General features: G+C 43.2%; 1 protein-coding gene across 4 annotated transcripts in view; it reads left to right on the forward strand.

The window, feature by feature from the left end:
- UBAP2 (ubiquitin associated protein 2) overlaps positions 1 to 13,665 on the forward strand; it is a 1,436,418-nt gene that overhangs the window by 241,940 nt on the left and 1,180,813 nt on the right. For all 4 annotated transcript variants that reach the window (XM_086960301.1, XM_086960303.1, XM_086960302.1 and 1 more), the window contains exons 4-5: positions 4,450 to 4,560; positions 12,613 to 12,766. In XM_086960301.1, the coding sequence (XP_086816427.1) occupies positions 4,450 to 4,560; positions 12,613 to 12,766 (265 nt within the window). The remainder of the gene's footprint in view (positions 1 to 4,449; positions 4,561 to 12,612; positions 12,767 to 13,665) is intronic.

The following is a 13,665-nucleotide window of genomic DNA, read 5'->3' on the forward strand; positions in this document are numbered from 1 at the left end:
CAGCGTGCACTTACTCGTGAAGGAGAAAGTATCTGGACGCTCGTTATCGGCCGGTTCCAAAAACGTTCAGTGTGCTGTTAACCGGGACTGCATATGAGGCGATACTGATTCGCGAACACTTTAATCAACAACGAAAACGGACTCAGCCCAAGATTATCCCTGGCAGCCACTTGGAGAATATAAAAAAACGTGAAAATTAAAACACAAAAGTGAAGTGATTAAGGCATGCCGTGACTTAAATAATCAATTCTAAGTGACAGTATTAAACACATTCGAAATTATTTATGTGTTGCCATGAAAATTGAATTGAATATAAACGGGAGCAATGAGATTTATACATGCTATGTCATGGTAATCAAGTGAAAAAACAATGTCTTTATAAGTAACAAATGTATTCCGTGCGGTCATTCATTCCAGTCGGTTTCAAGGTCTCCATTTTATAAATCCAGAAATTCTCACGTTGTAATAAGTTCTTGTTATTATCCACACCTTCTTGCCTCCCAACAGTTTCCAAAATGGTGAACCTTAATTGCCTTATGTTATGTGAAGCCTCACAAAAATGAGCTGCAACTGTTAACTTCATAATTTTATTGCGAATGTTTGATTTGTGCTCATTCAATCTTGTCTTTATTTTTCTCTCAGTCTTTCCCACGTAACCTTGTCCGCAGGGACATTTCAACAGGTAGATGACATTCATTGTGTCACATGTGGCTGATACCCGTAATTTGATTTTATAACCTTTGCTGGGATGGGTAATACATTTCCCTCTAATGATGCTATTGCAGTGACTGCAATTGTAACATGGTAATGTTCCATGAAAGGTTTCATTGGGTTTGGGCTCCCTAGGTTTAATCATGCTTCTCAGATTTCTCGCCCTTTGATAGGCGAACAGAGGCATCTCACAGAAGATGTTGTTAAAATCTGTTTCTTGAGATAGTATCATCCAGTGCTTTCTAATTATGTTTTTAAATGCTTTGCTTTTTGTTGAATATTTTGACACCATCACCACTCTTGTGTTTTCCTTCTTTGTTGTTTTTGTTAATAGATTTTTTCTGTGCACATCTTATTCTGGCGTCATCCAATGTATCTTGAGGATATCCTCTGTCTCTGAATCTTTTTTCCATTTCCTTAATTCTAATTTCAGCTTTTTCAGGTGACGATACTATCCTTTTTACTCTTAACATTTGTGAGTACGGTAGATGCTTCTTTAAGGAATTTTGATGGAAGCTGTTGCGATGTAACAGATTGTTACGGTCCGTAGGTTTGCGATGAATGCCAGTCTCAAACTGTGAGCCTTTTCTGTGGATCTCCACATCCAGAAATGTGATCCTGGTATTGTTGATCTCTGATGTGAACTGAATACGTTCATCTCTTGTGTTGAGTTCAGTGATTGCTTCCATGAGCATCATTTCTGGGCCAGTCCATATGATGAACATATCGTCTATATATCTCAATATGAGCTTAGTGTGAGACTTCCACGGTTCTTGGGTTAGAATACGTTCCGTTTCAAATCGCTCCATGTAGAGATTCGCATACACTGGAGCTGCCGAATTTCCCATGGCAGTTCCAGTTTGCTGTAAATAGTATTGATTTTTCCATTTAAAGTAACTGTGGAAAAGAGTGAAATATAGCAATTCAATTAGAAAGACTTTGAAATTCAAATCCAACTCTGTGTTCAGTAGTGCGTGTTCTATTGCTTCTATCCCATCTTGATGGGGTATGGATGTATATAAGGATTTAACATCCATGCTGCATAGTGTTATCCGTTCTTCAATCAAGGGTCACGCTGTTCCTTCTTTAACATTAGTACTCCACAACAGAGATTACACCCTAGAGCACGCAACAACTGCAAAAACCCTGATGACCCAGTGTGCAAGCGTGACAAAATACATGTGTCAAATACAATTAATTAAACATTAAGGAATTGTAATTAAACACATCAGGAAATTACACAATTGAAGGCCCATTCATTCTTTGATGAAACTGGACCTTGTTGATGGAGGCAAAACTTCTAAGTAATATGAGAGCATATTACAGCCACTTGGTCTATCGAAGTGCTGCAAAGTGGATGAAAGACTGCCATTTGGCGCTACACACAATTTTTCAAAACACTTGATTAACCAAATAAAATACTATAATGCGGAACGTCGTTAAATGGTTGGTAGGCGCTGGTGCATAGAGAATCCTAAATTCCTGAAACAGTAAAATGATTTCAATGGGGCGTTTATTACGTCTGATAGATAACAAGTACCCCTGACACTAACAAGTATTGTATACCTACGAAGAAACACATTCTCTCCAAATGAAAGAACATCGTGCTCAAAGTAAAGTCAATATTTGCGTGGAATGGAATAGGATTTATTTTTAATAATGTGGAAGAAAACAACAAAAGGCATGAGGTGAGAAAGAAATACGAAAAAAGGAAAGCAAAGACAACAATGTAAAACACACAGGTGAAAGTAGGATAGAAAATGTGCGAAATGAAGACAGCGAAAAATGCATGCGCAGTCTGCTGATTTTCAAGCACTGCACTCGTGCTTGTGGCACGCTCCTGCTCGCTCCTGCAAGGTGGAGGCCGCCACAAGCACAAGTGTGTGCTTGAAAATGAGCAGAGGGACGGCTAAAGGCTCTCCTATGCAGCGCATGTGCGCTACGTTGGTGAGACCTAACAAAGCGTGAATAACTTTGGCTTGAGGAACGCTCGTCCATAAACAGGTCGGCGCACAGTCTTTCTGCAACTTCCAGCATCAACACCATTTGTATATTGCTCCTTCTATTTTTGTTAAAGCCTACTTATTTTTTTATCTTAGTCTGTTTACAATCATTTTGAAAATGAGGATATTTTTGTATTCAACGAATAAACAAATATACATTCATGAGCAGACTTCTTAGTATCAGATTGTGTTGAACTGCATATGTTTGAGTAATCAGGAAATCTACAAGTACATATTTAGACCTCCCCATTTCATTTTTCAGATCGATGTTTTGGACTAATGCGTTTTCCTAGTTTGCATGTGTTTCTAACTCTGTCACTTCCAAAAGAATGTGTTCCTTGGACCTCAAAATTATGCGATTGTGTGCCTGTGGTGTTTTTCGCATTGGAATGGATTTGCCGCGTATATCACATAATCTGTCATATGCTGCAAAATCTGCATATTTTAACAAAGAAAAGATTTCTAGCTCAAATGGATCAAAATGTTTTAAAAACATGGCAACACATTTCAATGGAAGAACCTTCACACAGGTCGAATGGTCATTTTCCAGTTGCATATTACTGTGTTTGGCTGTTAAATTGGTACTAAGAAGGTGAAAACTTTGCCCAGACAGTGTTACTATGTGTAAAAATGATAACGTAATGATGTGATCTTATCACAATGTGTCGCTATAATGTACATAATGTGCCTTTTCTTTTAGTCAACCCTGCCACATAATTTGGTCCACGGCCACCTATGCTGCATAATTCCAGTGTCTCTGGTTATGGCCAGCTCTGGTACTACTTTTTGGAAAATCTGCTCTGTGTAGGTTAATATCCGAGTTTATGGTTTTCATCTTGTTTCAGAGTTGACTTCCTTCCTGTGACCGCCCCAAACCCTATTCCCTTCGGTTTGCTGTGCACAAAGGCATATTTGTCCAATCTGTTGCAGGCATACGCGAAATAGCTAGAGGATCCTCAAAGGAGATGTATACTAGATAACTCTTTATTGATATGCTATGTAGATCGGAGATTTAGGTTGGTTGGACCGTTATATAGACATGGTTTATCCACTGCTTTATGGGAGATAAGCCCAGACTTTACACAGCCCATGAATCTTCAATTGTTTAGCTCTTGCCATTAGTTTGCAGCTTGTTCTCTGATAATTGTGTTGCACTGCATGTTAATGAACAAGATTCTGAAGTGTTGTCCTGGGTGGTGAAGATGCACAGGTTACCCTCAAACCTCTCTGTAGAATTAGTGGAGGAAGGGGTTATCCCAGTATTACTGATACCACAAGGTTGAAAAATGTATACACTCGGAGGAAATATTATTATGCCAGATTATTTTGCAACTCTGGGTACGTGATCTCACATCATTTTGACAACTGAAGCTGAAAATAAGACTTGAAGAAAACAGTCTGTAATATTCTAAACCCATCGCTAAATGGTAAGAGCGCACGTTGTGTAAATCTTCACTATACAAGCTTAGACCAATGATTACAGTGGCGTAACATTTTCTGTTCTTCATGGATGAGTATACCTATACCTGATTTAGCTGCAATATGGGTATCACCGAGAGGGAATTGGAAATACACAGCAAAATGCATATGAATGTTTTGTCTGATTGTTTTTTAGACTTTATATAAATTAACCTAAACTGGTGTGGTAGCGAATGGTGGTGGGCTGTCACCACTTTGCAGCATCTGAAAGTATAACTTAGGAAGTTATTATAGATCTTTTTTTTTTTTTTTACAGCTGATGGAAGTGACGGGAAAGAACCAGGATGAGTGTATGGTGGCTCTACATGATTGTAATGGGGATGTTCACAGAGCAATTAACACACTACTGGAAGGGAACTCTGATACGGTGAGAAAACTATTATGTCTTTGAATATTATTACGGGATTATCTCTAGTTCGCAAGCAATCTCAACAATGGGAATACAAAATAATTGGTAACACAGTTTAAGAGAAAGCATTACCCAAGTATAGTAGATGTTTAAAGGTAATTTGTATTGATTGCTCATTCTGGTGTTTTATTTATTAAGGACATTGTAAAAAAGATGGCTTGGTGGTTCTTTTGAAATTTTTTTAACCTTTGCCTAATTGAAGATTGAAGCTCTTCACTTATTTAAGCTTTCCCGTTGGTCATTTAAAGTGTGTACTCCGTCCTGTTTAATCTTGTTTCGAATTTTTTTCTTCAAATTACCAAACATTGTTGCTTTTTAATGCTTATCTGAATATCTCTAATTTGTAATCCGTATTTTCTGACTTTGGAATGAGGCTTGGATTTACCATCGATGGCCCCTCACCACACTCTGAGAAGCTATTTGGCTGGCTTTCTTCTATTTTTCCTTTTCCACTCTAAGAACTAGTTCAGTGTCTATCCATCTGAGGTATTTTAAACCCACAGCACCTAGCTGCACTCTTTCACTTAATTCCTTTCACATTTTAGAAACTAGTACCTCTCTCAAATAGATCTTCATCACAGAATGCAAGTACTCATTTTCCTTATGTGATCAATGCAGAAGGGGTTATCTAGAACAGGCAACACAGTCTCGGAGTCTCATAAAGACTGCTGTTTTAAACATGTGTTAATTTGCAAAGCTTAAGTAGGTGTATTCTCAGCTCGCCACTATACTCTTGACTCTTTTTCCTCACTGAGACATGGCTTTGTGAAGCCTCAAGAAGATATATCGTGACTGCGATCTCTGAAGGCTGAACTTTTTTTAGGAAGGGGTAGGCCATGGCATTGGTCTTCGAATCCTACTCCGTAGTCAACCCTTTACGATTATTTTGTGGAACCTGCATTTGAAGAAGTCAGCATCACTCTTAATTATGATTTGGTATACTGGGCACCCTCTACCCACCTGGCTTTTCCTGACCACCTTTTAGATCTTGTAGGCCTTACCCATCAAGGGAGCCAGGAATACTAGTCTTCTTCATTAAAACATTTGTGCCGAAGATTCCACTTTTAGCCAGGCCAGTAACGTCCTGGTTGTTATGGCATCTTTGTGTCATTTTTGGATGGGAGGCAGAGGTCACACATTGCAGGTCAACCCCTAGGCCTGGTCTTATCCTCCCTCCTACATGAATGGGCCACCATCTTATCACCTTTGCCTTGTCCACTGAACAGCACTCCTCCGGAGTAATCAATCACACATAAAAGCAACTGGAACAGTTCCCTAAATTAGTCATGAATGCAAATATAGATCCTTTCATTGTACCTCTTGGCTATCAAAAGGTATTGGATTAGACGTCTCACTCCTTTGATAGTGACATGCTTAGTCATTGGCGCCTATTCATACTCTGGCAGGATGAACCCACCAGGACAGACTCAACCAAAGTTGGGATGAGAGTTCTTCAATCAATCGAAACTGGATAAGCAGGGATCCAGGTGGGAAGTATATTATTAAAAATATCTACAGGTGTATCCATCAGTTTTTTTTTCTTTTTTTCATAGGCTACCTGGGATATGGTTAAAGGAAATTCTGGGGCTTTTGTTGGGAGTAATTGTTCCAACTAAACCTTCTCTGTGTTTGCCAACATGTTTTGTCCCCCGCTCAGTGCCCGTCCGGGTCTGGGACCTTCGTTAGAGCTTGCTGTGTGTATCCCTGCTTTGCTATGCATGCACACCATGCATATAAGTGAGGCCTAAGGCTCTCACCTGTCTCGGTCTTCTGTTCTAGGGAATGTCTTACAAGACAAAAGGGTTAAGGAGGTGGAAGTAGGACCATACTTCCCTGTAGGAATTCAGACCCCAAATCTTTTGCATAGTCCTGTATCTATAAACATTTTCATGAATTATGATGGCCCATGCTTTTCTTGCCATGCGAATAAAAAGGGAGAGGAAGAGAGGGGGGGAAGGGGCACCTCCCTTGGAATACAAAAGGGAAAATTGTGCTGCTGAATATTCTCAATGTAGATGACACGTTTGGGTTGTTGCCATTTCTACAGAGGAATTTATTCACTATTCTTATTGATTGAAACCAATATTTGTTCTAAAGACCAGTGATTAGTTGTCAAGGATGTATCCAATGATTCTGATGCAATTCTAACAAACATCCCCTGTAGATGAAAATTATGTGAGAAGTGTGAGATAAAAATGTGTAAAAACATTCTCTAAAGTTGCTGTGCTTACCCGAGTTCTTGGGTTTTCACAATTCATGCGGTCCTGGACAGTGGTGCAGTCTTATTGTCACACTCTTTGTAGGTGAAAAACACTCACTAGGGTGAAGTAATGTACTCTGTTCATACCCCTCAACCAATCCTCCTTAATTGTGACGAGTTTTGATTCTATCGGGTCTCTAGGGTATCAGTTTTCAGTGAAAAATCAACCTGATGTAGATGCTTGTTTCAGTTATATTCCTTTACTTCTTCCAGGTCGTTCTCACGCAGTGGATTGATATCGCTAGTTTAAGAGCTGTATGGATGGGGTTCTCGTGTAGTTTAGTTTTTACGTATTGCCCCTTTAAGAATATAGACTTAATGTTATACAGTGTTTGCTGGCAATATATATGGGTCTAGTGTTAATGATCACACGCCTTCCATATTATGTGACCCAAGGTCATGGAGCGACCAAACTACTTTTGTTTTTAAATTATTTTCCTTTTAGCTATGGTAGTCTAAAAACATCAGATACAATGAATGCTTAAAAGTGTTTACTGGTATCAGGCACGATCGGCTAAGCCAAGCTTGTAATTAGGGATAAGTGAATTATTGTTAATCTGTGTCGCCGATGTTGTCACAGCATACTTTCTCCTACCCGCCCTCTTGTGCAAGCTTCTTTCTCATAATTCAAGCAGGTTTTCAACCAAGCTTACGTCATCAAAGATAGAGCACCACCTGTGTACCCAACAGTCTCCTTGTCCGCTGCTGAGTACCGGACTGATTTTGGGAGACCGTATATGTAAGAGGCAGCGAGTCCCTCTGTGCGCCATGATGACGTCATACCTGTGACGTCGTGGGAAACCTAGGATTTGTAATCTTTTTTTCTTTTTGGTTCCAATTTAAAATCTATTTATTAACGATTGTCCCTGGACATCTCCTAATTCCGTGTGCCCAATCTATATAGTGCTTATGGGGATGGATGTCGCTTAGCCCAACGGTCCCATGTCTGTAGTCCGATTCATTTTTAGGTCTCGCCTAGGCAGCGCTAGCTCTTTGAGACATGCTGTATTCAAGATTTGTGCACAAAGCTCTGCCCACTTTCCCCCCATCTTTTTAATTGACTCCTGTCCTTGTCTTTTGTTAATTGTGGCTTTTCATTAGTCAATAAGCTTAGTAGCCCCTCCTTAGTAACCACCTTGGCTCCTCTTTTAACCTTCCATGAGGACATCCCCTGTAACATGTGTTACTACCTAGGTCTTAATTACAGCCTCAAGGGACTATTTTCTTACAAGGTTTAAGGCAGGACACACACTTGGGCCTAAGCTAGGCTCCGGTATGCCCACTATGTGCACGTTCTTGCGGTGTTCAGGCTCTGTGAACCAGGAGGCCTGTTTGTCCAGTTTGGCCGACATACAGTCAGATGCTGATTTAGTGTGTCTATTTTGGCGTCAATAGAAAGTCGCCGCCAGCTGCAGGGTTCCCATGTTCTCTGGATTCTGACCCGAGTCTGCCTGGTCGCTTTGAGATGGATGTGTTTTTTTCTTGGACTCGAATGTGAGTCTTGTGTGCCGTTTGTCCGGCTTACCCATGCTGTCCACTGAGGAACTTGCGCAATTTTTGGTGTGGGTCCCGATGGACAGCCGCATACAGCCCCAGACCAGGGCCCTCCCAACAGTACTGTATAGTATGCCTTAAGAGTAGGGTGGAGGATATAGTAGGCACAGGGCCCCACCGCGGTCTGGCTTTGTCGCACAACGGGTCCAGCACTGCCTATGTTCTTACTGCGCTCAGTCGCCGGTGCTCTCTACCCCAAACTCGGGTCTGCACCTTTGCACAACCTTTATTATATGTTGACCGCCCTGTGGGGGGGGGGGGGGGTGGGAGGAGAAAGGGGAGAAGGAGAGGAGCACAGTGAATGTCCTTGTGTACGGCCTCTGCTTTGGGCCAGTGGCCACCTCCGATTCCGTTACGCGGTGCATTTGTTTGGGGCGAGTGCGGTGCAGCCCGGTACTTCCGCATCCGCTGCACCGTTCTCTTGTAGATATGTATGTGACCCCTTTGAATGGCCATGTATAGTCCTAGGCCCGGCGCTTCACCAACAGTTCTATATTGGTTGTCTGAATAGCAGGGTAGAAGTGCAGTATGCGCTGGGCCCAGAGGCTGCACCCCAGCCTGATAGTGTCTTGCAGCTCACCCGGCGGGCATAGCTCTGTCCACGTACTCACTGGCGCTGCCCCCGACTCAGGTCGATGCCAGTATGAGACCCTGTGATGCTTGTTGACTGTACTGCAGAACGGGGAGGAAGAGGAGAACGTGTAGCAATCATATCCGTGTGCGCCTGCCAAGCCAGGCCTGCCCCTATCTCTGAGCCAGTGCTAGAATGCGTTATTGCTCAGACCAGCCGTGACCCCATCCGAATCCTCCGCACCCGCAACGCCGTTCACTCGTTGGCTGCTATGCGGCCGCGGCATGTGTCCCCGACGCGCCCACTCCAGCTGCACGGCTACAGTGTTATTCAGCCACTACGACGCAAGGCCCGGTCGCCCTAGTCCGCACGCCGTGAAACAGTTCCGCAGGCCCCAGCCGGTCGACAGTCTTTGGTGTGCACACGGGCGGCAGACCGGCCCCGATGTAGCATCTGCTGGCTCACCGCTCTTCCGGCACGTCTCAGCGGGGCAGGTGGTTTGCAACGCGCTATGCTCTCAGCACTCTGCCCAACAGCGACTCAGCAGTTGAGGCCTGCCGCGGCCCGACTCACAACGTCGGCAGTCCGCACCACACCGTGATGGTTGTAGTTCCTTTCAGGCAGCATCGCAGGGGCAGCATTCCGTGGCATGGCGGCAGCTCAATTTGTGCACATAAGGGTGGTGGATGGACTGATATTTCACGGATCTTTGACGCCTGTCCAGCACAGCTGCACTAAAGTGCGACCTTCTTGCGTTTCGCTCTCTAGCGCCCAATGCTAAATCATTCTTAACACATTCCACCAAGTGTGAATCCTATGGTCTCTCAAGAAGGGAAAGACAAACCATCCACCAAACGTTGGGTCATTTAGTTCCTATGTTCAGTTTGTGTAGGTTTACTTGAAATTTATTGAGTGGAAGCATTTTTCTCCTCACTCTGATTCCTGTGGCTCTAATTACCTTCCCTGTAAAGAATTGAGAAACTAAGTTGTAGATTAGTAGTAGTACAAAGCTTAATTTCGATATGAAATATCTTAAAAAGCACATGGCAATTAAAATACAATTAATTTATAAAAAAACATTACATAAACACTTTGACAAGAATATAATAAAAAAATCATTAAACCAGTTATAGCTTTGGACATGATTAAAAAGCGGTCGCCATATAAAATTATCTTAGGACTTTCAATCTAATCACCCATGCCCAACTAAGAAATTTGGCCACCCCACAAGCTAGGGTGGTGTTAGGATCAGTCTGCAAGATTCTAAGGGCAGAGGCGTGATTCTTGGTCTCAAGCAGACGACAAACAGGTTTTAACCATTTCGACCTGGGTTTGTTATAGGCGCAACATACAAATAAGTGTGGGATGGTTTTGGGTGCATTGGTACAAAACGGGCAATTGGCAGGTGTTTGGTTAGGGGGTTTCCACTTGCAGGTACATTCTCGAACAGGAAGAGTTCCCAGTCTAAACTGAATATATAAGGCCTAATGAAATCCAGATAGGGTTCAAGACGATGTACTGTCTTGTGTAGGCGGAACTCATCTGTCAACCTGCCCAGGTTGGCATCTCTGGAATCTTGGGCATCAACCCATAGCCAATAAGCTCTCTTGATCTCCAGTTTAGACACCGATACACCGGTCTCCCATGCAATATTAAAACCAATAGCCAATAAAAACTTCTTAACCCTGGTAAGCCAAACAATTTTATGGGACCCCTGCATGTTCATGACTTCTCTAAGGCCATCTGCGTAGCTAGATAGCTCAGGTGTACGCCACAGACGAGCCCAATAGAGAAGCGTACGCAGGGTAATAAGATCGTTGGTTGATCGGCGTCCAAGGTCATATTGGAGTAGTTTATTTGGAGTACCCCCAAGTAGTGAAACAAGCTCCCTGAAAAAACTTATTTTCAGCCGTTACAAGGGGATCAACATTGTTGAAACCCCAGAGCTCCGCTCCATACAATGCACTACCTATAGCTTTTGCAGAATAAATCTCCAGTGCAGGTGCTATGGGTCTCGAAATTGAAGCTCTATGTTCCCTCCCAATGACTCCCAGGACATGTTTGTGATTCAGGGCCATTTTCTCAATATGTGGGTGCCATTTCAGTCGATCAGATATCCTTATCCCTAGGTAGTCAAATATTTTAACACGCTCTAAAGGCACCCCATCAAGTTTAAGCGTGCAATTGGCTTTCTTGCTAGGGTTGAAATAAAGGAGCTTGGTTTTGTTTGTATTAATGACCAAGCCCCTTAAGTTACAAAAAGTGCAGAACCGATCCAATAGCTTCTGAAGTCCCCTAGGAGTTTTGGATACCAATAGCGTATCGTCCGCGAAGAGCATAGCGGGGACTTTAACACCGGCCAGGGTAGGGGCATCGGCATCAGATAAAAATTACACAACCCCATTTACAAACAATGAAAAGAGGGTCGGCGCCAGGACGCATCCCTGGCGGACACCTCTGTTTACCGGGATTTTGTCCGTTTTCTGCTGCGGAGTCCCCCACCGGATGCAAGCGTAATTTCCTTCGTGCATTCGGGCCAACAAATTCAAAATGGGTAAGGGAAACCCCATCTCCCGCAAAACCGTCCACAGGCGCTCTCAGGGAACCAGGTTGCTTACTATCTTCCAGGGCAGTAAAACCAGCCTAAATGCCTGGACAACAGTGCTAGTACACGCTCTAAAACCTGCCTGGAATGGGGAGATGTTATTCTCCTCTGCCCATGAAAGGCTCCTTTCCAGAAGAACCCTGCCAACCACCTTCTGACCAGCATCAATGAGGCTGATTGGACGATAGTTGGCAGGGTCTCCCCTTTGTCCCTTCTTATAAATCGGGATCACCTCGGTCTCTTTCCAAGAAATCGGGACCGGAGACCCCTGAAGGAGGGCATTAATCAGAAGGGAGAAGAACTTAGCCCATTGTTCGATATTGGCACGAAATAGATCTCCAGGGATGCCATCCTGGCCCGGTGCCTTCCCTTGTACGATTTTGTTAATGGCTGTCTCGACCTCTTTTTGCCCTACAGGATCTATAAAGGACGAAGCATCTTTCATAGGTAATGTCGTGTTCAGAGGGCCCACTGTTATCTTCATAACTCCTAAAGTGATCGAACCACTCCCCATCTGTAATATGGTTGGGTATTGGTTCTGCGTCGCCACCATTTGAGCTTCTAACCAGTGCCCAAAATCGCTCACCGTTTTTGGACTGACTAGCCAGCTTCAGCTCCTCTCAATGGGAATCATCCCAAGCCCTTTTTGCCACCAGTAATGCTCGCCTATACTGGGATCGGGCTAAGCGTACCTCAGCAGCATCGCGGGTTTTAATGGCAGATATCAGTTTAGACTTTGCCCCTCTTCAGTCCTGATTATACCACTTGACTGGAGGTTTCCTGCTCTTTGCTTGGCATGTGGCTCGAGTGTCAAGGAAAAGAGCGGCCATCATGTCAATTGTTTTGGCATAAATCGCATCAACCTGGGCGAGTCCCAAATCGTTAGTGCAAATTGCAGAGAGCTTCTCGGTCTGGTCTAAGTTGTAGATTGCTCTTTTTGATAGTGTGATCAGCAAATAGAATACATTAATTTCTATATGCAGCATTTACTTGAAAGAATTTTCTTTTTCCATTCCTTAGACCTCTTGGGAAACAGTTGGTGGGAAGAAGAGGAGCATTGGAAAGGAGAGCTCAGAAAACAAAGAAAACAGAGAGAAGAGAGGGGACAGAGAATTGAGCCGAGGACGTGGAGGCTCAAACAGGCGAGCAAGAGGAGGGAGCCGCGGCAGAGAGTGTGAGATAGATGTTCTCCTTTGAAAGTTGTTTGAATTTTTTCTTTTGTTAATAATTTGCTTGTTGTAAATTCAATGATGAAACCAAAACAAACTCCTCTTTCCAGCATATCTCTTGAACAAATGTTTATTGTTCATACGTTGTATGCAGCAGTTCCCTATGATAACTTTATAAACACAATAGTCCTGCCTATGTTCTGGATTACAAAGCACCTATTGTTTTGAAAAACCATTTTTGTAAAGAAAGTATTTTTAACCGCATTTAAGAGGATAAATTGGCCAATTTTCTCCTATTTCTTTAAAAAAAATTGTTTTATTTTTTATTAAAATATTTATTAAAAGCTACTCTAGCACATCTAGAGTAGCTAGATCGGCACATCAGTTAATATATTGACTGAGTGTGTTCTGAAGATATTCAAAGGTTTATAATGAGGCGTGGGGTTAATCCTTTGTGTATGACCTTTGGAGAGAAACTTTGAGTGGCATCCAGCTCTATTAGCTATAGTTGTCTGCTATGGCAAAGTTATTTTCGAGTCTATGGGTGGAGCAAAGAACATTTCTCTAGTGATGATGGTTAAAAGGAACTTGGTCGAGGGGCGTGGCTAGCAGCCGATGATGGCAGCAGCAAACTAGAGAGGCTCCCGTAGCAAGGCGGCTTCCCGCAACAATCCGCATGCCTATCCGTTCAAAAACGAACCCAGAAGGGGTGCCCCGGGTCCGGTGACCGAACAGCATTTGGAGGAAAAGTTTGGAAGCATTGACGCTCCGGGAACGGGAAGAAACGACGACCTCTGTGTGTGGCCTGGTGGCATGAGTGCAGCCTCGGTGGCTGGGTTGGGACCTGCCCGGACGGAAGTGGAGCCTGGTCGACGCTGTAAACCGGAAGTGCCTGCAGCGAGCG

The sequence above is a fragment of the Lissotriton vulgaris genome, chromosome 3_1 (assembly GCF_964263255.1).
Source record: "Lissotriton vulgaris chromosome 3_1, aLisVul1.2, whole genome shotgun sequence".
Lineage (NCBI taxonomy): Eukaryota > Metazoa > Chordata > Amphibia > Caudata > Salamandridae > Lissotriton > Lissotriton vulgaris.